The 27,758-nt window shown below is 38.7% G+C and overlaps 1 protein-coding gene across 1 annotated transcript in view; it reads right to left on the reverse strand.

Moving 5' to 3' along the window:
- Positions 1-12,371: 12,371 nt before the first annotated feature.
- The window catches only part of LOC140244795 (tetratricopeptide repeat protein 41-like), a 29,484-nt gene continuing 14,097 nt past the window's right edge, over positions 12,372-27,758 (reverse strand). Inside the window, exons 2-14 of the mRNA XM_072324411.1 lie at positions 26,447-26,633; positions 24,060-24,249; positions 22,873-23,081; positions 22,014-22,177; positions 20,413-20,860; positions 19,202-19,444; positions 18,378-18,594; positions 17,455-17,755; positions 16,876-17,062; positions 16,163-16,313; positions 14,122-14,271; positions 13,192-13,298; positions 12,372-12,535 (exon numbers count right to left, since the gene is read on the reverse strand). Coding sequence (XP_072180512.1) covers positions 12,372-12,535; positions 13,192-13,298; positions 14,122-14,271; positions 16,163-16,313; positions 16,876-17,062; positions 17,455-17,755; positions 18,378-18,594; positions 19,202-19,444; positions 20,413-20,860; positions 22,014-22,177; positions 22,873-23,081; positions 24,060-24,249; positions 26,447-26,633 — 2,718 coding nt within the window. The remainder of the gene's footprint in view (positions 12,536-13,191; positions 13,299-14,121; positions 14,272-16,162; positions 16,314-16,875; positions 17,063-17,454; positions 17,756-18,377; positions 18,595-19,201; positions 19,445-20,412; positions 20,861-22,013; positions 22,178-22,872; positions 23,082-24,059; positions 24,250-26,446; positions 26,634-27,758) is intronic.

Raw genomic sequence — 27,758 nt, forward strand, 5'->3', positions numbered from 1 at the left:
AAATCCTCGGGACCGGCAGTTTTCTTTCGTCGTAACGAAAAATGAACCAGTATAAATACTTGTTCTCTCTTGAGGCTAGCTATTGTTCTCTAGGGGATTATCTATTGTTTTCCGCGACCTATCCTTAAAAACAGCGCCTCAATTGGTATCGAAAAGACCCTCATACACTACTGTCGAATAATAGAGGAAATTATGAATGAATGTGGCCTTATTTTATTAAATGATGGCACGGGCACCCGTGTAGACCCCCATTCGGGCAGACAATCCTGTCTGGATTTAACCTTTGTCTCACCAGACTTAGCCGCGAAATGCGTTTGGAAAGTGACCACAATTCCCTTGGAAGTGATCATTTTATGATTCAATTATATTTTGGGAAGAAAATCCCGCTATTATACTCCCGAAAGAGAATAGAAACAAGTGGATATTAAGCCCGGCAAATTGGACTCTTTTCATGAAGAAAGCTAAGGAAAGAATCACACCTAAAACTAGAAACCAAAAATATTCAAAAGTTTTACGACAATGTAGTCGGAGAAATTAACAACATTGCAGATGAATGCATCCCCTAGAAAAACAGCAGTAAACGTCCGTTTAAAACGGTACCATGGTGGAATAGTAAATGTGATAAATTAATACGAGCTCGAAACAAAGCAAGAAATAAGTTATGTAAAAGAATCACTGAAGAAACACTGGCTGATTTCACCTTGAAAAAAGCCATTGCACAAAAAACACTAAGTAGAGGAAAAAAGGGAGTATTGGAAAGATTTCTGCGATAAAATGAATAGATATACTCCTCTGTCCCAGGTCTGGAAGCAAATACGAAGAATGAATGCCATAAACACTCCTGATACAGACTGTATACCTCCACTTAAAAGTGAAGAAAGCGCAAATCAATGGATTTGCTCTGATAAAAATAAGGCTAACTTATTGGCGAAGAAAATATCCTCCGCGAGCTCTAAGGAAAATGTCATACCCTCGTTTTCGATTCGAAAAGAGGAAATCCAGAAATTAACAAATACAAAGTTGCACCAACAAGCAACAGGCATACTCGACGATCCTTTTAACATGAACGAATTGAACCGTGCCATTACACAAGCTAAGAACACAACCCCGGGTCAAGATGGATTATGGATGGCCATGATAGCTCATCTACCCCAACAGCTCTAGAGGTACTGCTCTCACTCTATAATGCAATTTGGGATGAGCAAATCCTACCTATACAGTGGAGTCATGCCATCCTAAAACCAATTTTGAAAAAAAGGCGGAAATAAAAACAGTACAGATTCTTATCGGCCCATAGCCCTGATACCCACACTAAACAAATTAATGGAAAGATTAGTTAATAATCGTCTTGTATGGTACTTAGAAAAAAATAAAATGGTAACCCGAACACAAAGCGCTTTCAGGTCCGATCGTTGTTGCACAGACCACATGGTTAGTTTAGATACAAATATCAGGAAAACATTCGCCAATAAGGAGCATCTATTAGCCATTTTTCTGGATTTTCAAAAGGCATAATTATCTGTAGAAAAGCATTAGTATGGAAACTGCTTGACATAGGCATACAGGGTAAAATTACAATCTGGCTAGACAAATATCTCACCAAACGTACTTTTCAGGTACAAGTGAATGACACTCTTTCTGATATTTACGAGCGAGCAAATGGTATCATCCAAGGGAGTGTCTTTAGCCCCACCCTTTTTAATGTATTCGTCAACGATTTAGGAAAGGATTTAAAGCACTGCAAATTAGCTCAATATGCTGATGGCGCAACTATCTGGAAAAGCCACAGAAATATAAAATTTCTAGCAGGCCAAGTACAGACTGACATAAGGCAAATCTGGGGCATGAGATTATCTGAAAAAAAAACTAAGGCAATATTGTTCTCCCGACGACGCCCCGAATCACCAAGCATAAAAATAATGGCAAAAGAAATAGAGTATGTTACTCAGTATACATATCTTGGACTTCATTTTGACTCCAAACTTACATGGAATAAGCACATTGAAAGCATATCGGATAAATGTAAGAAAAGAATAAATGTATTGGAATGTATGATCGGAAATGACTGGGGTTCAGATACTAAGACTATGCTCTTAATGTATAGAGCTCTCATAAGACCACTCCTAGACTATGGATGTGAGGCCTTCAACTCAGCCTCTACCAAAACCAAGAGAAAACTAGATAGCATACAATATGAATGCTTGAGAGTATGTACTGGCACCATAGCGTTCACCTCTCTCACCGCCCTCCAGATCGAATGTGGTGAAATGCCTCTGGAAATCAGGCGGTCACTTTTAAGCCAGAACTTCAGAGTGAACATCGCCCATATCCCAAACCACCCAACAAGAGACAGTTTAGAAGACTGCTGGCCGTATATAGAACAACTAACTGGGGAGAAGAAGTACCATTCGCCATGGCCATACGCACCGCAGACACCTCGGATGAAAATATCAGATACCCCTCCATGGCACTTAATACCGCCATCAGTGTCAGCGCAGCTACACGAAACAGTCAATAAGAAAAATACAATCAGCTTCGAAGCAAAGGCTGAGGCTGACAAATACATCTACACAAAATGGAGGGATTACATCAGAATTTTCACAGACGGGTCAAAGTCATCGAAGGGAGAAAGCAGTGCTCCTGTGTATATACCCAGTCATAAAGTAGAAATAGCAAAAAGACTATCTCCCGTATCAACCTACAGAGCGGACCAAATTGCACTGCTCATGGCACTCCAGTGGATCCAGAGCTACATCGATAAATCAGACCCAAACTCAAAGTATGTAATTCTAACAGATTCTTTAAGCTCACTGAAAGCAATGGAAAACAATCAATTATGTATCATGACAAACATCTTAGAATTATATACTGAACTATCAAAAGCGGGTTCACACATTCATTTCGAATGGATACCGTCTCATGTTGGGATAAGAGGAAACGAGAAAGCTCTATCCCTACCAATTACTTACAATTTTCCGCCAAATAAGCAAGAGATCAAAAAAAAAAAAAAAAAAAAAAAAAACTACCAGCAACATATGCAATCATGGCAAAACGAATGGACATCATCTGCCCGTGGACGCTTCCTTTTTGAAATCCAACCTACCATTAAAACAAAATATGAAAGTAATGCCAGAAATAGGAGAGAAGAAACCATTCTGAACAGGCTCAGAGTAGGAAGCTGTTTTCTGAACGAAGCGTTTTTCAAACTCAACAAGCACGCAAACGGTCTATTCGACCACTGCAAGCTGCCAGAGACAGTGTAACATTTGTTTTTCCATTGCACCAAATTCAATCAGCAGAGGTTGAAACTAACAAAATCACTGCGTGTAGGTAAAATATCCATGCAAGCCCTATTTCACCTTTCCTTGCAGAGAGTAATTATACATTTCTTGAAAGAGATCAAAAATTGATCTGAAATTGTCTACTGAGTATATCAACACCACCGCATTGATATAATGAAAACGTAACAACATTAAATTTCAAATTTCAAAAGGAAAATTGACAGAAATGTGCATTTTGCAGTTAACATGCACATTATTATATTCTTTCTCTGTGATGATAAATACCATTGAATTATTATCATTTGTCTGTCATACAAAAGAAGAAGAAAAAGAAGAAACAAACAAAAAATAATAATAACTCGCAGTATGTGCCAAGCAGTCCTGGGGAGGGAAAGGGAAATTTGAATCTTTCGGGAAAGCTAGGGGCATCCAGTTTCTCGTCTGATGCCTTTTCCATCCCCGGGCTGCACGTCACAATCACTGCACGGACATAATTACTATGTATGACGACGCACTGAATGTTAGATGAAAACAACATCAGTGCTAACGGCGGGGAAAAACTAGTTAAAAACACCCCACATTACAGTACTGACAGACAAAACACAATCAATTGACAATGATTTGAATTCCTGAGCTTGACATGATCTGTTATTTTTGTTGCATTAATGCCTTTACTTTACATAACTTTTCGTCGGTTATGTTATATTTCTGTTTGCTGCATTTTTTCACCTAACCTATTTGTTGACCTCATAGTGTGCGCTTCCTTTCGTTTTGAAATAGTTCCATTTTAATTTTAGCTACATGAACGCTTTAACCTAACATAACGTGCATGGTTTATTTTGTGTGTGAACAGCATATATTCCAACGTCCGTTGTCAACCCATTTTTTCCCCCTGCTATGTTATAGCTTTTTGTTTTGTTTCATTTGTTTTGTTTGTCATATTTCTATTATATGTCTGTTCTCTCTATCCCCCCTTTCCCCTTAACTTATCATTTTATTGATTTATCGGATTTAGAGGCGTCAATAACAGGTCCTGGCACGGTAAACACCTCTCGCGCATCGGAGGGGACTAGGTCTCCTGAGGCTGAGAAATCTGCTCAAAGTATATACAGAGCCGGATTGTCCAGAAGATGCAACCCAGAACAAACAAACAAAAAAGAATAAAGTGAGAGGAACGTTTCACTGACGCCGGACCTGGGACCCCTGATGAAAAGTACGGTAACAACAACGAAAGCCAAAAAGATACAGAGACCCGCACGTAGATGGCGCCACAAAATCTAATAACAACAACAACATACTGGGGATGCCTACATAATATTCGTATCACATTTACATAATGTTGGAATTTTTAGTTTGTAGATTGATGACATGAAAATGAAACTACAGGCAAAACTTGTTTGAAAAGGATACAAAATAAAAGGGTAGGATTTGGAAATTGCTGTATTTTCTATCATTTCTATCATTTTATTGTTTGGATGCCTATATGTCATATAAAAATAGAGGAAATAACAGGAAAACCATTTCAGGGTAATTCACGACCATAATTATTTCACATTTTGGTCCTTCAGCACAAATGAAGTTCGATTGTTATTTCGAAAGGTTGTTAGTATTCGAGAAAGAAATCAAGTTCGTTATTTCGACATACGCTATCAATCGACTTATGAATGTCGACTTAGACGTGGAAATGTTCAAGGAATACCAAAAGAAAAAAAAACGCTGGACTTTTCTGCCGTGTCGACTTAAGCGAGTTGTCGACTTATGCGATGTCGACTTCTGTGAGGTTGACTGTATAGTAGGCTTACATCGTGAAAAGACGCATTCGCAGAAATACCACGATCTACCATTTTGATCTAGTCACTGTCTGAATGGCCTCAATAGTTGCTTCTCTCATGCCTCTGTATGCATGATTTAAAATTTCGTAATATAATTCCCCCAAAAGTATGCTCCAGATCGTTGAATGTCAGTTCTAAGTATGCAAAAGTCGCGGCGTGTGGGAGGGGGACCCCGCTCCCCCTCCCCTTTCCCCTTCCCACACCCTCCCTCTTATCAAATTCAAATGATAGTAAAAGACGCACACGCGGTAATTTAACCATTCACACTCCTTGAGTATTCATTTTTCTTACTTGGTATTGAATTTTTTTTTCATTTATTCCCCTAGAAGTGTCCATCAGGGCCCCGTTTTATAAAACTTGTTATCAGTGACAACTGCCACATTTCTGTGACAAAATTGCTCTTAGCCAATGAGATGCAAGGATTTCACTAGCTTATAACAACTTAATGACAACTTTTCACTAATAACAAGTTTTATGAAACGGGGCCCAGATCGTTGAATTTCTGTTCTAAAAATGCAGAAGCTCCCCATCTTCCCCTTGGTCCAGCTCCATAAACTTAGTAGGCCCCACATTGAAGAAAAAGAGGTGACAGATACGACAATGTAGCCATTCGCGATGTCCTTGAATATATATATTTTTTTGGACTGATCGAAAATTGTTCCAAATATTTCCTCAAAAAAATGAGTGTGTACCAGATCGTTGAATTTCAGTTCTGAAAATGCAAAACCTCTCTTTTGTGGGGGGTGGGGGGATTTCCGTAGACTAAGTTATACACAGTAAAGACGCAAACTGAAATCGATATGACAATTTATACCACATTGGCCATTCACGTTGCCTTGAATGTTCATTTTTTTTTCAATTGAAAATATAGTATGCAAAAGTGCCAAAGTGCAAAAGTGTGCACGAAATCGTAGAATTGCAGTTCTAAAAAAGCAACACCCTCTCCTTGGTTCAGTTCCGATAGACTTCGTACGCCATAAGGATCATACACATGCACATGACATGCAGATACCACAAGCCAATCGCAATGGACCCTTAAATATTAATTTTTCCTACTTTTCGATTAAAAATTTTCCAAGTATTTCCCCAAAGTTTGTATCATGCAGATCGTTAAATTTCGGTGCTAAAAATGCAAAATCTACCTAGCGCTGGAGGCCTGGGGAATACCCCCTCCCACACCCTGCCACTTTTCCTACGTCTGGCCATGTATAGTATTATGTGTGTGCGTGTGTGTGTGTGTGTGTGTGTGTGTGTGCATGTGAGTGTGTGTGTGTGTGTGTGTGTGTGTGTGTGTGTGTGTGTGTGTGTGTGTGTGTGTGTGTGTGTGTTTGTGTGGCTCCTTGAACAAATATTGTGATTGCCTCTTTGGGCCTCAAATCATACCCCAGGTCATGAGGACCTGTCTAGCCACTGGTGGGCTGTATGATTCGGGCGCGCACCGGGCGCGCGCCCCCTCTTTATTTGTTTTTAAAACAAAAGAAATAAAAAGACAAAAAATGAGACGAAACCCGGGAGTAGCACCAGAAATATTGTTCCCCACCCCCCCCCCCCCCCCCCACCCCTTCACGGAATTCCTGGATCCGCCTATGTGACGTGCATCATATCAGAAAGGAGTGACTAAAAAAATACACATCAAAGACAGTCATTGATTCATAGAGTTATTGCTTTATTCAGCCAAGTATGATAGACCTTCTCTAAGGTAGCATAACACACAATGCATATTACACTATGTAAAGATGACTGATTACATGTCATCTTTGTTATAGGGAAATATAGCCATGATAGATACAGACCAAGGATCCCTGTGTACATCGTTGCATAACAACATACAGGAGTACATAGATTGATGAACACAGAATTCATTATTGAGAACTCAAGTTCACTCCACTGCATATAGACCTCCGTTACTTGTGAACATCCTTCGGTAATCATGAAAGAACATTTCAGAATACAGCAGCTACCTGTCTTTGTGTCAGGGAGAATTAAGATAGTAAAGCAAATGATCTAGCTTTCAAAATCAGCAAGATATATTTTACAGTATACATACTAAACACAAAATTAATATTTGTGATGTGGATGAAAGCAAGTGCCGCCTTCTGACAGATTTGCTATGTACACACGAGACAATACACGGGCAATTATTTAAAATGGGGACGAATGGATTAAGATTAGGTCTTTATAAATAGTGTAAACTGACATTAGAGTCTATATTTCAACAGCTGATAGGAGCAGAAGGCACACCATTCAAATATACTACAATGTATGGATATTCATGTATAACAAAATCTTATACAGCGCATTCCCGTTACAACGAACACGGTCATAACGAAGTGAAAGTTCATGTCCCAAATCATCGTCATTAAAGTCCACGGTACAAAATTCATTTAACGAACACGGTTTTAGCGAAATTTTCGCTAAAACAAAATCTTTTCCGAGCGCCACTGACAAAGAAAAACAGAAGAAATAGGCCTACGCCCCGTTATAACGAAATGCTGATCCCTTACAAAAATCAACAACAACAACAACAACAAAACAAGGAACAAACATTTACAGAGCGTCTATGCATGGGCGGAATCACTCTGCGTTCACTCCCGTGTGCCAGGCACCGTTTGTGAGAACTTGGGTTATTATGATGCGAAATGAAGTAAGGTTCGTTATTACGAAACACAAATCCTGATATACCTAGATGTTCGTTAATTTGAAAATGAAATAGGGTTCGTTATTATACGAACATTGCTACGTAAATTATTCGAAAGGCTCGTTAGTAACGTTTGTTATTCCAACAATGAAATAGATTCTTATTATGAAGGTTCGTCAATCCGAAAAAAGATAGAAATCTCCATAGGCCCTATTTACGTTAATCGGAACATGAAATAAGGTTCGTTAATCTACGAGAGAGGGAGAGAGAGAAAGAGAGGGAGGGAGAGGGAGAGAAGATGAGTACACCAAAAAAACTTCGGAATTACAAACCTTATATCTTCTTCGGATAAGCGAACCCCTAGACCCTTTCTCTCTTTTTTTTATTAACAAACCTTCGGACTAACGAACATTACATTTTCGGATCAACGAACCTTCGGCACAACGAACCTTATCTCACTTTCGGAATAACGAACTTTCAGAATAACGAATCTTCGGAATAGCAAACTCTATCTTATTGCAACTGATTGACAAATGTCAATCAGTTGATTGTCAACTGATTGTCAATCAGTTGCAATGAAAACATCTCGACGGAAGAATTTGACTAATTTGAATAAACTCTATCTTACTTTCGGATTAAAGAACCTTCGAAATAACGAATCCTAAGAATGGCGAATCTTTGGAATTGGGAGCCTTCGGAATACGGACTCTTTGAGATAACGAACTTTAGTAATAACGAACTTTGGAATGACGAAGTGCCACCAAATCCTAAACCATCGTTTTTTAATACATGTGTTTTCAAACGAGGCATGAAAGTGCAAACGAGTTTATATTTTCTGTTAATGTAGAACATTTAATCGAAATTGATGAGATTGTATACTTAATTCATGTAATATTTTGTTCAGTTATTACGAAATTTCGTTACAACGAAAGAAAACTGTCGGTCCCGAGGATTTCGTGATAACGGGAGTGCACTGTATTGTGTATTCAGTATAAAATGCATCACACTGTATTTTGGAATATACTTCTCAATGTTATTCTACAAATGGAGGGGGGGCACTTTAGTGTCTTTTGTACCAAAATGACATAAAACATGTAGTGATCTATGCATCAAACTGTACCTTAGAAACCTAAAAATTGTGTGATGCATAAAAAATGTAGTTCGACATATCCATTAATCACAAATATTCAACAAAACTAAAAGTGAGCATACGTTAAATGACTGCATTTTGATGTTACCATATATCACATTTATCATTCGTGTATGCATATAAATTCTTCATGTAAAATTTAATATTCTATTTCTCATCATCTGCCTGTCAGACACCACGATGAAGAAGGTATGTAAGCACAGAATTGAAGTTACATAATCCGCCATACATTTTACTTTACACTTACTTTCCAATGCTGAACACTTAGTTTTCTAAGATACACTCCACAATGATTTTTTACTTTATCAATTAAACCCTCCAAAAAAGCAGTGTGCAATAATGTACCAACATGTGATTCATTCTGTAGGGAGGGCACGTACATTATCTGTGTTTTCATCGCATCGTGTTAAGTATATATATGAATACAGTACGTGAGACATTTTTCATCTTCTCCGAGTTTAATGGCCTCTTTGCCTTTCAAGCTGAGCATTTGCGTAGATGCCTAGAATTCTTGGCACTTGGTTGCAACTGCATGAGCAAACATATTTCAGAGAAAGATGATTTGATGTTCATGTGCTAACGTATGATAAAATACAGAAATGATGCAGTATCATTACTTTCCAAGCTACACCACAAAGTTACATCTACATTCTTCAATGATTTCTTATAATTTCTCTTGGAATATTGAAACACTCATGAAAGAAATGAAATGCTAATGCTTTGCAATTTGTCTCTTTTTTAAATGAAAAACAAATACACAAACAGTGAGGCTACCCAGCAGTTAATCAAATTTAACCATGTTCCTGACCCAGAAAAGTGACAAATGCATATATGAATATGATTGGGGGGGGGGGGGGGGAATCCACGGGGAGTTGAACATTTGAGAAAAAAAAAATGGTTTTTTTTTCCATTTTTGCTCATGAATCCTTCTTGTCCGTAATGTATTCACTGATGCAGAGTAATCAAATTGAGCAAAACCTTGGCTCTTAGTTTCGGAGAACTGTCAGACGTTCAAGAGAGAGCCCCAGAAAGTGAAGAGTGATGCTCCACCTTGATTACTTGCTTCAGCCAGAATGCACCCATTGCCATTTACCACGCATTATGCAAAACAATCTGTCACTTAGATTTGGAGTCTTTTATTTTCTAAATATAGAGATAAGTTAATGTATCCAATGTATGAAGGAATTGGTAATGGGAACAGCTATCCTCAGTGGTAGAAAATAGTTTCTTCTTGATATTTGAAGACTGATTAAACCCCACTTTTGGTTCTTTTCATTGCAGAGTTTGATTTAGGAGACTTACTACCTCATTGCGAATGGAAGAATACCATACACTTAAAAAGGAATTCCCGTCCATTTATGTTAGCCTGATAAGAAATAGTACAATCTTTCAAGTTCAACTGTGAAAATTTGATCAAAATCGGATGAAAATTAGGGAGGTTATGAAGTTGTGAAGTTTCGCTAATTTCTGCAGAACAGTTCTCGTACAGTTGATAATATGAACATGCAAATGAGTGAGGTGATGATGTCATCACCACACAAGTTTCCATTGATCATGTACAAAAAAAAAAGACAAAATGCAATGTTTTTGTCATTGAAGACAGGTGTAAAATATAATGTTATTCCTAGTTAAACAACTTCAGAATGATAATCAGTTATATATATTTCATGATTTAAGAGTGGAGTGTAATCACATTTGAATGATAAACAGGAAATTTCAAAATCTAATGTACAGACTATATGGCAAGTTGTGCGGGGATGACATCATCACTTCACTATTTGCATATTCATATTGGCTGTTAAAGAACTGGTGAAACTTCAAAATGCCATGCATAACTTCTTTATTTTTCATCTGATTTTCAAATTTTCATTGTTGTGCTGAGAAAATTTTATTCCTTATTCTTTAAATACTATGGCTTTCAATTGCGCTGGAATGCCGTTCAGGTTAATAAATTGGGACATATATAGGTCCAAGACTGAAAACTTGACCAAGTTTGTGACTGTTTAACAGTTCCTTACATGACTTGGCATAAATATCTGATTTGAGACGTTGGAACAAAGGTGCAGTACAGCATTGGTAAAAAGATATATCAGAACAAAGTACTAAAACATCAAGCACATCACAAAGTTTAGGGGAATATTCTGAAAGACAATAAAGTCATTGCATTTAACAAAAGTGAGAAGACCGTTGATGGAAGAGAGCAGGCTGACAGGAAAAAAGCAACAACAAAAAACGAAGAATTGCTTTGAATGTGTATTCCTAAAATCAGCATCTTTAATGCATACTAATCATACTAAAGCAAATCATTTTCAGTCTCCAGTAATTATGATGTAATTCTACACTCACGCTAAAGCAAACAATTTTTAGTTTCTGGCAGTTAGGATACCATTCTACACACATCTAGTTTCTAATCACATTGACATGCTATATTAGGATGGGTACACACAAAATGTAACATTCCATTATTGGAATATCTTGATAAAAATGGCACCGTCAAGTTAGTGCATAATGATTAGCTTTCACCAGCAAGTCTAGTATATAATATATATATATATATATATATATATATATATATATATATATATATATATATATATAATAATTGGGGCTCATCATTAGCGCTAGCCCAGGGCCACAATGTCGGGCCACCAAATACATATATCTTTTGGTGACCCGATCGGGCAACAAAGATTCAAAATGGATTGTTACTTTTGCTTCTATTTCAGGCCACTACATATCCTTTTGGGAAGCCATCAACATTTCAGATTTAAAGATTTCAGGGGCCACAAGACGAAAAAAGCGTAAGAGTCAAATCCTACAAACACACACACACACACACACACACACCCACACACCCACAAATAAAAAATAAGCAAATAAATCTATGTTGGTAAAAAAGCACACCAAAATTTAAGGTAAGTTACAAGCATACAAACACACTAAAACAAATTTTCTAAAATTTAAGACAAAAACCACACCATATTTTTTTTTCACTGCAAACTTCAAGAAAAATCACTTTAAACAACAAGATATGAAACTCGTCACTTTAAGATGACTTAGGTGATATGCAGGGGGTAATCAGATATCGTTCACCTATAGAAATCAGATCAGTACTTTTAGAAAAGTATGGTGCTATTAATTCGAAAGTAATCGCACTCTTTCATATCTCAATTTCAACTCTCATTTCCACGAACAAGGGAGGGATATGCGGACTGGAAGTTATATGAAGATACATCCGTGTAGTCGAGTTCTATGTACCTACAAAATTTAGATACGTTTCCACAAGTTGTTTCTGCAATGCAAAACAACAGGGATTCGCACACTTATGTGTGAGTAAATGTGGGAGTAAGTCGATATCACAAACTGTTTAACTTTATATTTACCACAAAGTCTTTGACACGAACAAAATGAAACGTGACACTAAAGTATTTTAAGGTCTACCCCCTGTTGGGTTCCTCTTTCAAGCTCTCCTAGGCGTTCAGTTCCTCTTCCAAACTCTTCATGGCATCCTGTATGTGGTGGGTCAGCTCGTGGTGAGCACCAAACTTTGTGGTGCGGATGTCAAGGGCTTGGCTCATCAAAGCTAGGGACTCTTTCTTGGACTGGAGACTCTCATCCTTCCTCAAAAGTTTGCCTTTATCGATAAAGAGAGCGAGTGAAACATCGTCACATCACGTAAAATCATCAACGAGTTATTATTTTGCACAATATTCAGTGCTATAAAGCATGACTTTTTGTAATTAGAAAAAATATCCAGTATTCCCATTACACACACTTATGGTCTTCAACATAACAACTGTAAATGAATTTCATCATTGCTGTCATTTTAGATGTCTTCAAGTTTGGGTTTGTAGAGGCAGGTCATAAAAACAGCAAATATAATCCTAGAAGTTAGGCTAAAAACAACAAAGCCCACCATTTATGTTAAAACTTGATATTCAGGAAATGTAGACAAAGGAGAATCGTTTAATTTTCCTCAACCAAATGTAGTGCACCAACATCAATTACAATCTTTTAGCTGTCAGAAATTAATTGTTGGCAAAGTTCCTATCACTATGTAACTTATAAAGAACTAATATATCACCTCAGTTATCATGTGAAGAGCAAAGAATGTCATTACAAAAATGTGTAAAAACTAGTTTTTATGTACGAGGATGTGCCAACAAACAAAAATTTTGATTATTGAAATATTGTGCCAGCACTAGCTGGCAAGCTACTGTATCAAAGATGTGAAAATTTTATGGAGAGTTTGACAAAATAAGAGGTAAAATTGTCATCATTTCTGCTTACCCAGATGATATAGCGTTGTGGCAAACAGCACATGGTCATCACCGAAGGCGTCCTCTCTAATCTTCAGCGCCCTCCTGTAGTACGACTCTGCTCTCAGCCTGTCATAGCTGCATAGGTAGACATAAGGTATTGAACTCTTAATGCAGCACTTTTATTTCCCACTTTACAAACATTTACATGACAGCAAATGGAAAATGTTGGTCTGTATAAGTAATCTACTCGGATATACCCAGAAGCGGATCTAGAGGGGGGGTTGGGGGTTGCAACCCCCCCCCCCCCAAAAAAAAAAAAAAAAAAAAAAAAATCTGAGTACCATTTTTTTTTAATCTTATCTTTTTTCTTTAACTAGTAATTTTATTTTTTTTTTTCTATTTATGGCAATGACCTCTATACCAAAAATAGTGGTGTTTTAGATGCAAGAAAATGCCATTTTCACACACAGATTTTCAAAAATTCTCCCTACTGTGGGAGGGGGGACACCCCCCTCCCACACCATCCCCCCCCCCCCCTCGCTCGCTCCGCTCGCTCGGGCTCGGTCGCTACGCTCCCTCGCATTCCGCCCCCAACCCCACCCTTTATAAAAAGCTAGATCCGCCCCTGATACCTACTAGTAATCCTTTTTGCTGCTTAGCAATTCATATGGGAAGTTGTCTACAATTCTATGTTCAGGATATGCACCATCTTATTTTCATGTCTTAAAAGAGGCAAAATGCAATTAAACACTGATATTCAAGTAATATAGACACTCCATCAGCTCCCGTTGCTTTCAGCATGCAGCATTATTCTTTAATGCTATCCCATTATACAGTCATTTGAAAGCAAGAAGGTTGTAAGCGCTGTACTGAAAACATCCTACACCAGCAGCCATCTGTTTTGAATTAGAAAACGGGTGCAATGCCATCTTAGTGACAGACCGTTTGTTATACACACCCTTCCTTATTATCCTGCATGCCGAGCAACCCTGCAAGCTCATTGAGAACTTCTGCCACCAATGGGTGAACAGTCCCGTACCACTGCTCTCTGATCTGGAGAGCCTCCTGCAGATTGGTTTGGGCGGGGCCGTACTGTTTCATCTTCATCCTATAGAAGGAAACAAGACAATTTACAGTTAGCATCCATCCAGTCATCATCCATTCATTATCCATCCATTCATCCATCCATCCATTATTCATCCATCCAATATCTTTTCATTATCCATCCACTATTTATCCATCCCATACCCTTTCATTATCCATCCATTCACTATTTATCCGTCTATCTCTCCATTATTCATCTATCCACTACTCGTTTGGGTTGTAGGAGGATGTGTCCCTTTCCCATGATAGGAATCTTGTGCTACTATTATTTTGGGATCATAATGTAATTTTACTTACATCCATTTTCATCTGTTTGTGACACGGAAAATGGTTAGGTGCATGAAAGACATCATTTTTAACAGTTTCCCCCAACTTTCTTCAAGGGTGAATGAGTCTTGTTTTGAAGAATGTATAACTAATAAATGGATGACTCCATTCTTACAGAGACCTCTAAATTATTCATTTAGAATAGGCGTAGTAAATAACTGTATAATTTGCAAGAAACAGCCATGTACCAATTATTGTTGGTATCCTCTGGCCAACCTTGGAGGCGTGAGAAAATGATTGATGGGCGGATGTGTGATCAGTGTGGCAGCATTAAAAATGGGATTTTGGTTGAGACCCAAATTTGAGACCCAAATTATGCTCAATTGGCATAATGTCATGTTACATCGTATCAACCAAGGAGAACTAGCTGAAAAAAATAATAAATTCTCTCAACAAAATTGGCTGCAGATAAGCAAACGGAAAAAAAAAAATCCTGACATCCCAGCTATCTCACCAAATTGGCTGACAAGCAAAAATATCTTCATGAAAGGCAAACAAACACAAAGAGGTAGCATAGTACACAAACAGTATACTGTTTTTTCCTGTAACAACTATGCTAGAATTATGGGGGAAAGCCTAATTACGCCTTTAGCATACTGCTAAATGCGCAAGCATAACAAATTATGCCAGACAGCACAATTAGGCCTATGCCAACTCTGGCAACGTTGGCGTGATATAGTAGGTCTGAGGAGATTCGAAGCTAGAAATAGTAGAATTCGAAAGGAGCAGTCATTAATGTTCGATAAAAGTTAAATACACAGATCGCAACAACACCGCTCGAAACGCCACACACCAACATGATTAAACAGGCAATATTTGGGATCCACACACAAATCCAACTGAGCTTCATACGAATTACATACTTGCAAAGTAGCCTGAGTGCCAGAGGCTGAACATTATTTTACTGTCCGCCCCATGTTTTGAATCCAAATCTGAATGATGTAACACTTGGATCTTTGAGGGTTTCAAAATATTCATGATGGTTGCCAAAAAAGGAAAGTCCCATGTATTTCCTTATAGATTAAAATGATTTTTAAAAAATGAAAATAACTACCGGTAATGATTTAACCCTATATATTTTGAGGGTGCTGAATCCTAATCTGCATGATTATGATACAACTCTTGCATCCTTGTGGGTTTTGAGATATTCAAGATGGCTGCGAAAATGCTGGGTACATTACTAGCACACCTATATCGTGATCTCCAATATAATCTGCTGGACAACTGCTGGAGCTGGTTTCACAGCAAGTTCAAGACTTGAGTGCAAGCACATTGGAGAGGCATAAAAATCTCTTTCCATTTGCATTTGTGACTGTGACCAAAACCCTTCAACAGACCAAAACCTCAATTTCCAAAACTTCATAACTTTCTTCGGTTGGGAAAAAAAGTTTCAATTTTCAGTGTTTTCCAGCTGATTTTTCATTCAATCAACTTGAACAGGCAGTGGAGTTTCATTAAAAAAAATAATAATAATAAATAAATCTTGGCATGCCAAGCACACATGCACAAGCCAGTACTGAATTTTGTATGGAGGGCAAGCACACTTTTACTAAGAAGAGAAACCTTACTTGAGAAAACCCAGATTAAATTGGGCTGTGGCGATGCCAGCTACACTGCCAGCCTTCTTCATGCACTCGCTTGCTTCTACCAGGGCCTCCTCGGCTGCTCCCAGCTGACCGTCGTGAGCTGCCATATTACCCAGCAGAGAGAGAAGTCGCCCTGGTGGACAGCGGGAGAGAAAGAGACACTCATGATGGGAGATACATCAGTGGTATCCAACCCCAGCAAGTCCTCTGGGAATTTTGCTGAGAAATTACCTTGTCATCATTGATTTTACACAGCATCAACCCACAGGAATATGATGCTTGGGAAATAATGGTTAACATTTACACCCTCAAGCTACCAGATAGCTGCAAATGATAAATAGAGTGTTATCCCTTATGCTGTCCCATTTTTCATACTAGACTTCAGAAACATTTAGAAAAGTTAACTTGGTTTATCTTACTTAGCTTGATGACCACTTCATGGTAAAACATAAACTGCTTGAATGCTCATCTGGCCTCCTAAATGTTACTGCTACATACGGGTTGTTTGTTGTTGTTGGTTTTTTTTTTGGGGGGGGGAGGTGGGTCTCATCTTTCAAGACAAAAACGAGCATAGAAGTCACTGTATGTCTGCAAATCAAAGTACAGAATGTGCTTTGTACAGATACAACAGAGATGCAAAGTGATGAGTGCAAAATTAAAAAGGCATCAGGTACAGATGACTCAGGAAGACGTACCTTTGCTCTCCAACAGTGGCTTGATATCATCATAGGATTCCTCCTTGATGATGTGTGCCAGTGTGTTGAGCGCCTTGTTGAAGAATTGCTTGGCGTCATCCTTGCGGAGCTCGTAGCGGTGGCGCTCTCCTATGCTCTCTTGCACCTCCACCAGAAGGAGCTGCTCCTTGTGCGTCAAGGGGGACTTCTGCCATGGCAACAGAGGTTGAAATGTGAAAGGATAAACTGCTCTTTTTCTTTTTATTTCAAGGGAAATCACCATTTTAACAAGTGAAATAAAGTCTGTTGAATGGAAGTAGATCCCAACGTCTGACTATCAAATGCTCTGACTACAAAGTTGTATCTTAACTCTGGTCTGTCACTGCGCATTACTTGGACAACAAGCCACTTACACCTAACTGTGAGTGATCCATTTGTAAAATTTGTAAGTCTGAACTTATTTCCATTATGAGTGACAGGAAGCATTTTTTTTCTTTCCATATCACACTGCAGTCCATACAACACCCCATGGTCATAGAAATATAACGAGCTGTATACTGGACATATACACATATGTGGAGTGGGACGTTGTGTCAATACCTCTATGATCCTGTTATATGCCAACATCAGCATCTCATTGGCCTGTGTAAAGTTAGTCTTCTCCGCCAGGAATTTCCCCACGTGCATCGCCAGAAGAGCTCCCTTGCATCGGATCTTCTGTTCGTCAAACTCTTCTTCATCTTCCTCACTGTTGTCCTCACGCCCGACGGCGCTCGCCACCATCTTGGTCAGCGATTCGGTGACATTGAAGTTCTCCTTGGTGAGGCGGTTGCAGTAGTGAAGGAGGTCCAGCTTGAGGGCGATGTTCTGGGAGGTGTCCGCCTGCATCGTGAGGAAGGTGCTGAAAGGATGTGGGAGAAGGAAATCGAACAAAGTTTTAAGAGTGCACTGCAGCAAGTAAAGAGCGCTCACAAAAATAAAGTATCTGCGGCAAATGTGGCGCGACGAGCCCAAATAATATCCTCCGAACTCTTTTGGGGGGACTCAATATTACCAGTTTGTGCTGAAAACCACTATGTCTGAAGCTTACTTACTTCCAGTAATCACTCACAATCATTATCTTCTTTACCATCCTGAATTCTGGGTGACTACACCGCACCCTTAATAAGACTTCAAGACTTATAGATTAGAATTGATGTGGAGGTATTGATGTCACAGATTAGAGGTCATGGGTCAATATTAATGTTGTCTTGTAAACTTTTTCTTTCTCATTGTACCTTAGCAAGCACTTGGTGCATTTTGACAGTACATGGATGCCAGAGAACTTTACATTCATGTTCTGTTTGAGTACATGTGTATATTTGCTAATGTGGGGATTGTAAAAGTTGCCATGGAATTTCTAAAAATGAACCCAACAACCACCACGCCCTTTACTCTTCTAGTATTAACGAGTGTAAGATTGGTGACATCATCAAAACAACTAACACAATGATGTTACCCTTCTCAGTCGAGGGTCAACCTACTCTGGGTCGGTGATGACCTTGCTGAGACCATACATGTCGCCACACCGGTCCAGGTGGTAGGGCAGCTCCTCCACCCGCCGACGGGAGGCGGGCTGGTGGAGGAAGTACTCCGCTAGGTGCTTGTGGCACTGCTGAATCTGGTCGTTAACGCCTAAGGATCGAGGGAGGATTCGGTTACCAGGTTTCATTCCGAGTTCACGGTTCATAACGGGTTTGAAGATTTTGGTGGTGGTGGTTGTGGCAATGGAAGCCAGTAAAGCATAGAACTCACACTCAATATTAGCACAGTAAAGGTACGTGTTATCTGGATACATATAATTTCAGTATGTCTATTTGTGTGCGTACTGTGTATATACAGTATAATAATGTATGTATACATATGTATATATATATATATATATATATATATGTATATATATACATGTATATATATATATATAAACATATATACATATATATGTAAATATATTCATATATACATGTATATATATATAAACATATACATATATATGTATATATATTCATATACATAGATATACGTATATATATATATATATATATGTATATATATATATGAATACATGTAATACATAAGGATATATAGATACATGTACATAATACATATAATTTTATATATATAAGTATACATACATGCATACACGTGCTTGTACATAGATAACAAATCGGCTAGTTACACAAAACAGGATGTCCCTGTAAAAGGAGTTTATGATGATAATGACAGCATAAATTTGATCATAGCATTGTAAATATTAGTAGCAGCAGTGGTATACCATTTTTGTTTTAATCCCCATCATTATCATCACCTTCAAGTAGGGAGTTAAGCACAGCATCCCTCATTTCCTGGTGAAAGAATCCAAACAGTCCCCCGGGCCGCTCAACCAGGGCCTCGGAGGCTTCCGAGCGGAAAAGGGCAAAGTCAAAGCTGGTGACCTTGGACTTGCCCCGGTATCCCATCTTCTGCAGGAGGTCCAGAATGTCTGCTTCACTGAGTCCGTGCCTGGAGCAAACCATGAGCCTCAGGGTCTCTGCTACCCATCCTGTGAAGGCTGGGAGTTGGGTTGAGATGAGAGAAGATGGATGGGGAATGAAATGTTAACTTGATTACAACTAGAAAATGAAAAGCAATATGACATGAAAGATTTGTTTTATGATATCACCTGGCTTCAGAGGGGCATTTCGTCAAGTTCGTGGGTTTTTTTTTTCTGGTCAGTAATTTTTTCACTGACAAATTTGCTCTCAGCCAATCAGATGAAAGGATTTCAGTATCTTATAACAGTTGTCAGTGACTCACAAGTTCCAAGAAATGCTGCCGTGATCACATTTACAGAGAGCATCAAGAAAAGAAATGTCTACAAACATCCAATTATTGCTTGACAGTGAGTTTTGAGGTTTGCGGTTTTATTTTGAGATTAAGACTTATCTTTCCTGGTGGGTAGCTAGTAAGGAAGCACCATCACATTTAGTTGGCAAGCAAACATGGAATCGACAACTCATCCTGTCTGAAGAACTATAGGTTAAACTCCTGCCATTGTATACTTCCAGCTTGATTCGCCTGTTGTTGCAATTCCACTTATATGAGCACAGATGTTTGGAAGGATCGTGGTATTTCTAGGCACAACAGCTGGGAAGGAATTACCCACAGTTTGCAGGGATCAACAATATAGCACATCCCGCACAAACTATAAACTAGCATCAGCATGTATTGCCAGTTCTACATCAGGGAAAGATGGCCCGTGTTCTTTGCACCAAGAGACTTAGATCATATATTGGTACAGCTCAAAGTCACACTACTTCAACATAGCATTTTGATTATATAAAATCAGCTGAAGGTATGATTATACATGGTGAAATAGAACAACAGGATGAAATAGTAAGATGTGCAAAAGCCTCATGATTACACAAGAAATAATGTCCAAAAATCTATCTTAAGGGTTCAGCAATCCTAATGTGTTTAATGACACAAAAGCAACAGAAGTAGTCTATGAAATTTAGTCAAAGTACACTTTGGTAATACCATCAGTGTGCATAGGGGCAAAATGTAGGGCTGACGGCCTCCCTTCAGTGCTCCATCCGTAATCCTGTGTCCACCTCGAGATGATGCACTTCCAGAGGTCCTGGAAGGAGGGTGCACTGACGTAGCGGTCCAGGAGGGTCGACAAGTTTTGGAAGGTACCGCAGGCCCGCAGCTCGCTGGCGAGGATGGTGAGGAAGAGGGGCCGTGAGCTCATTTTGCACTTGACGATGGTCTCTAGGTGGCGATCATCCAAGCATTTGCAGTGAATCTCCAGATGTTTCTTAATGACGGCAGTCTTGTCCTCCGTACTGGTGAAAAGAGGCACAGCGAGGACCTCGCTGTCCTGGCGAGAAGACAGCGACTCATAAGTCGGGTCTGAGCGGATGGTGGTGATGATGATTTTGCAGTGTGCCGGGAGATCAGTGGGCAGCCACTTCAGTTCTTTCACCTGTCAAGGAAGGGATGTGGAACTGAAGCGATCAATGGATGCATTCTCAATGGTAGCTTAAATTGACAGAGAAGGTCCATTTGTGGGAAGATGTGGCATCAAAGGATCGACCCCTATATAAAAAAATTGATGTAGGCTGCAAAAGGCCATAATCTTACTCCTAAAAAAGCACATGTCAAAACAGAACAAAAGAAGTAACAGATCTCATTATTCTTGACATAGTTAAAGTAGAGTGTTGAAGTAAATAACTAACCAAAAATATGATTACTTACATCCCCATTTTGATCACTTTTAACATGCACCAATTTGAACAAATCAACATATCAAACACAAAGACCTCTTGAAATTATTGAACAACATGTGAAATTTTCCAAATTTAATCTTCGCCTCAGACCAGTCTTTTTCAGTATTTTTCAAATTAATTACGGTGTCTAAAATTTGAACAAATCTTGTCTTATCACATATAGGTCAGACTTCTAGCATATAACACTATCCAAAAATTGACCATAACATTCGACCCTGAAAAAAAAAAAAAAAAAAAAAAAAACTTTATTGTCATCCTTAAAAGAAATTTGATGAAACGCGTAACATATTAACCATGAATGACTGAATGGCTTCAATTTCTATATACATGAAAAAAAAAAACGAACAAACAAGAGGACCATAGGTGGGGGTGGGGCAGATTTGAGGGCTTCTATGGGGGCATGGTGTCCATATGCATTTTCCATGACACTGGTAAAATATAATTTGACTATGCAGTGAAAAAAAAAAAAAATCAATCATAAATGTAAAAATCCCCCTTCGATCCCCACACAACCCCTGGATCTACTATAAATATCCTTGAAAGTGAACTCACTAATGTATTTACTCAGAGTGTTTCTTAAGTTTAAACAAGATTTTTCTCTTTTTTTTTCTTTTCTTTGTTTCTTTTTGAATAGGTGGTTCTGTGGTCCTTGTAACTATTATTAAGTATATAAATTGTCACCCTTATAATAATGTTCTTGGTTTGGTAGACATGATTTAAAAAAAAAATCATGGACGTAGATGAATACTGTTCATGCATTTTTAACATGCCATATTGACACGGGCGTCCTCAACAATGTAAGTAGACCTACAGGGAGCACTGTCTCACTGAGAAGACCCCAATCCTCACCTGTTGGACACCCATGCCCATTGTATTTCCTAGCTCATCAGTAGCATCCAGGACCAGGATGCAGGGTCCCATGGCAATGGCGGCCACGAAGGCCTCACAGATGCGGTGGAAGTTGGACAGATCCTCCGAGTCTCCGCCCGTTTCGGCCTGACCAGATGGATCCCCTGGTGTAATGCATACAATGCAATGAAGGAAGGAAATTCACCTTTTGGGCAAAATAATGTGAGCATCAAGATTGATCAAAAAGGGTTGATGACGACTACACAGGCAATGCAACAAAATATTAGCATTTTTACTGTCACAGTAGTTGGGTAACAACTACAGAATACGGAGATTATCATTTTTATGTATGTGTCTGACAAAGATATAAATATATAGACAATCATAATCATGCGCTCGATTCAACTACACAATGCAAATGGACTACATTTTTTATTTGTGGACAGATCATGTATAATGACTTTTATATAAGTTTACATCGCATCAACGTATGATACAAACTACTTTATTAGAGCTAGTTGATCTAATAGAATTTGTCTTTTCACATATAACAGGTAACATAGTAAAACTACAAGAAAAACACTTGCACATTCAATCATAATATTGTCTAAGATGTATAACAATATAGGCCTAGACTAGTGTCAAAAAGCTGAAAACACAAATTGCGGATGTCTGCAAAACAAGCGACAAAGTAAATGTATCAAGACATCAAAACAGACAAAATGAGCAGGATGTCAATATGCAATTTAACATGTTCTACATTCACTCCGTTTTCTGGTCTCTCACAGGTTAAAAAAAAATAATAAATAAATAAAATAAAATACCAAATTTTGATTCGAAGAGAATTCCAATATCCTACCTCCATACTGGCAACGCATTTCGTAGGTCACCCTGCGAAGGAAGCTACGAATGTCCGTGCTGAGGGCACTGGACCCCACGTAGTGAGCCAACACCTTGACATTCGGGTGTGAACTCTGGAACTCCCAGACCCAGTTGGCTACCAAGGATGTCTTGCCACACCCTCTTTCACCAGCAAGGGTTATTATGGACTTGTAGGTTGGTGCCCCTCTGCACATACAAACAACGGTTTTGATATTGGTGATAATGATACCATTAACGATAGGATTTAGAGCAGTAACATATCGACAGAAATATCTATAAGACTAATAATGATAGATATTATAACAATATGGAAGAAGGAAAAGGAGAAGGAGGAGAAGAAGACTTTCACCACACCTGCCAGGTGTGGTGAAATTGCGTCATGGAGTTTTCAAACATTGTCAAAGAAGATGATAATGTAAAAAGTTTATGCACGAAGCATGACGCCCGAAGGGTGACGCCCAACGGACGCCTTAGGCTCAGGGGGGCTAAAAATCCCACGACGGCAAAGTGGCAGACTTGGGGAAGGACAGTAAGGGAGGTAGAGACCAATCAACAAAAGAAGTCCATTTTGGCGGACATCTTGAATATTTCAAAAATCAGCATCAAAATCTCAATCCTCATCACCAGACACGGATTCAGAACTCTCGAAATAGGGCAAAATCATTAATCATTTCCAGCTTATTCACATATTATGAAGAAATTCTTATATCAAAAGTTCAATTTTTGGCGGACACTTTGGATGTCTCAAAAACCTCAGGGATGTAAGACTTGCTTCATCCAGGTTCAGATTCAGCATCCCCGAAATAGGTCAAAAATATTAAAGTTTTCAAAATTTTCACCATTATAAGGAAATACATGGAACTTTCATTTTTTGGTGGTCATCTTGAATTCTCGAAATCCTCCAGAATAATAAAGTTGCATCATCCAGATTTTGATTTGCAACCCTTTAAATTCGTTAATTATAAGAAAACATATAGGAATTTAAAATTTTGACAGCCATTTTGAACATCTCTAAACCCTCACGGATGCAAGAGTTGCATAATCCAGATTCGGATTCAGCACCAAAGTAGGATAAAATCATCATGAAACATCGGGCGTCGGACGGTAAAACAAGGTTTAGCCTCTGGCACCAAGACTACAATGCTTCTTGACAGATGTGCATACTGTGTTATCTTCTTGCCCTTGACGACAAACCTTTCGGATTCCTCACTCGTTGTTGGTGTGTTAATCGAAGCCTTACAGTGATCCGTCACTTGCTGAAAGAGCTTTCCGATCTCTGGCGTCTTCACAAAGACCCTTCGTCGCGTCTCGGCGTATGCCTCATGAACAGTCCACTCCCTGAAGTGCTCTCCATCTGAGCAGAAGTCACAGAATATAAAGCCTATTGTAGCTCAGTTTGTGTTTTCTTTTTTCTACCAGGAGCTACTAACATTGTTTATCACAAAAATGCAAAGATTTCGTTGTCTACTGTTTTGACTTGCATGATTTCCCCTTGTCAGTCAATATTCAGCTCATTAATTTCAAAAAATTATCACTCATGATTACATTAAATTAAGTCATCTATGAGTAGGCCTACATCTGATGCAATCTTTAATTTATCACAGCAATGACTACTATATGTGTTGAAGTCAGCAGGTTGAGTAAATGTGAGTTCCAGAACAGACACATATTTTTACTGGACGATTTGCTGCACTGATATATAAACATGACACGCGTCTGAGGTTGCCGAAAAAGGGGACTGTATTGCTAAGTTGCACATTGACGTATTCTGCTGTTGCCGTTTCCTGTTAGCTTTTTCTTTAGAGCAATATTTTCCATCTGTTCATATACCATGGGTGTAAATCCCGGGGGATGGGGGAAGCATCCTTCCCCTCTTGGAGGAAGGGGTGGGGTGGCCTGGACAAACACCCACCCCCAATAAAAAGAATGGAATGAAGACGAAATGTGATTGTATCAATTTGGCATATTGCATGAAGTTCAGACGCGCGGCCGCCTTATTGAGATCTCCAGGTAAGCGAAGATTAAAATGATGGTATAGTTTCGGTTGAGATGCGGCTTCAGGTTTTCAACATTGTTTGATGATAAATTTCTGATGCTGAGAAACATCTTATGAAATATGTAACAGCATACAATTCTAAGAGGAATTCAAAATCTATTTGATGAAATTGGTTTTGAAATGCATGATATCCAAACATAAGATATTAATGCATGATATCCAAACATATAAAGATATCCAAACAAATACGTTTATAGGATCGCTTTATTTTACTTTGTTTTTTGATATCTCAGCCATTCCAAAACCGATTTTCATCAAATGAACTTTGAATTCTTTGTAGAATTGAATGCTCTGCAACATTTAAGAAAGAGGTTTCTACTTTTCTAGCAAAAAATTTAAGGGCTGAAACCTCACCTCAACCAATACTATACCACCCCTTGAACAGTATTTCATCTATAGGATTTGTATACATGATTTTCTAAAGCGCTCGTTCGCATCGCTCGCTCCCCAAATAACGTCTTAAAGCATGGTTCACACGATGAAAATGTAAAATACCATACCAGTATTATATCTGCTATGATGCGCGCCACTCTGGACCAATTTACCTGCCGGAAAAACAAAACAAAACAACTCGGCCACCAGAAGCCCCGCCCCCCCCCCCCCCCTTTTCCTTAATCACTGAGTAAACGGTGATGACTCAGTCATGAATATCTGTAAAGGGCACCCAGGGATGATTAGGGGCGTCAATCCTATGGGGACAAAGGGACAGTTGCCCCACTCCCCCTTAAAGATATTGACGGCAAACATGTTTTTTGCTCCCCCCCCCCCCCCATTATTCCAGAGATGCGGAAAAATGCTGAACTTGTTTAGATGGAAAATTGTTCAAATATATTCCACCAGAAGTGTATACCAAAATCGTTGTATTGCAATCATAAAAACGCATAGGCTCCCTCGTTTGGCCCCTTTCCATATAGACGGATTTGCACACTTTTGAGAGTGACAGTTTTACAGAATATGTCCTCAAAAGGGGTGCGCCACATTATTTCATTTTAAAAAATGCAAATGTTCCCTCATATTGGAGGGTGGTAGCCCCTTCCTAACCCGCAAAATGTTTGAGTAATTACATTTGACGCAAATAACTATTGTTTATTTTTTATATATCTAACAATACTTAACATTGATTATACTGATGAACATTTTCACATTATATATTTTTTTTTGTTCCTCACATTTTCTCTCATTCCTCATAAAGCAATGGCTGAAGACTTACGTTTCAATTTGGATTTTCCTTCAGAAATTTAATTCAAAAGCTATACGATTCAGACCACAACAAAAAAGCACATTACCGAAAAGAAAATGAAAATCTATTTCAAATGAACATGGGTGGCATTGATTAATTCACATTCATCAGTCAATATGTCTTAAATAAAAAGGCACAAAGTTAGAACTTGAAATATCTTACCTCAAAATATGTGAAAATATTTTACACAGGAAATGCAAAGAGAGAGAGAGAGAGAGAGAGAGAGAGAGAGAGAGAGAAGGGGGCAAAGCATACCAACACCACCGGGTATGTCATCCAATGGAGGACAGAGCTCATTAATCACTTCCATCCAATCTTCCCGGACCAAATCGCAAAGCTCCTTCGGAGTGCGAAAGGACTTGACCCTCAGGCCCTTGTCTTCGATAAGGAACTTGAGGGCACTAACTCGCTCCCCCGCCTCTCCATTCTCAGCATGATATATCTGTACGAGACCATAGGAAAAATAAGAAAGTGATTGGGGGTACAAGAAGAGGCACTTTAAATACATCCCAGTACGTACCTAAGTTTGAAGGGGATATTGATTAAATTACCACAATGGCATAAGTCAGTTGTGTCACCTAAACTAAGTGTCTGATGTGTGTTTCCCCACTTGAGAATACTATAATAGTTAAATGATTAAAATCCATTCAGTCATTATTTTCAGATGCACTTATAGAGAACATACTGCCTCAGTTTTCAATACTGTTTGAGTGTTAATTTGCAAAGTTGTCACGGCTCCTTTAAATTGACATCATGACACTCGCAAGGGAAGCAGGGAAAGGATTACATGCTCTAAAAGGAAAGGTCCACTTTCATAGACATGTGGATTGAGTGAATGTGGCAATATTTAAGAAGAACACATCATGGTGGGTTTGAGAAAAATCGGACAATCCCTTAAAAGTAATATTTTTTGTAAGTTTCTGCTCAGTCACTGCTGGATGAGAAGACTATTACAGCTTGTGATGTCACACGTGTACAATGATACTTTTTTTTTCTTCAAAAAAATTAAATTTTGTGAAATTTTCTATAGTTCCTTTTACCTTTTCCGATAGAGTCTCTTCAAGCATGTCCAATTAAATTTTGTCAGTGCTCAGTGATTATTCCATGGAGTACGTACTGTGCAAATTTATAAGGTGCAAACGTCTGCATTATTATTGCAAAGGCACGTGCCAGCGCGTACGTGCATATAGGACATGGGGGATTCGCGAGTACGAGCCCTCTGCCCTAGACTGTGTCTGTAATAACAACCATGATGAACACAAAGACAAAAAAAAATAATAAAAGTCTAGGAACCATCTGCCAAGAAATCGGCAAAGACTGTAAGATAAGTCACATTCAATGTTGCTGAACTGTGTGTGTGTGTGTGTGTGTGTGTGTGTGTGTGTGTGTGTGGACTCGCATACAGAGCACAAGGTCTTACAATCATGACAATCTCGCCAGTTAAAGGGATTGTACGAGTATTGGTGGAGATGAGAGTTGGGCTTTTAATATTTTGTGAGATACCAAGCCGAAACCACTTATATGAAATAATACAGAGCATGGCATTTTAAGAGGAATTCAAAGTTTA

Source organism: Diadema setosum, chromosome 2 (genome assembly GCF_964275005.1).
Source record: "Diadema setosum chromosome 2, eeDiaSeto1, whole genome shotgun sequence".
NCBI lineage: Eukaryota > Metazoa > Echinodermata > Echinoidea > Diadematoida > Diadematidae > Diadema > Diadema setosum.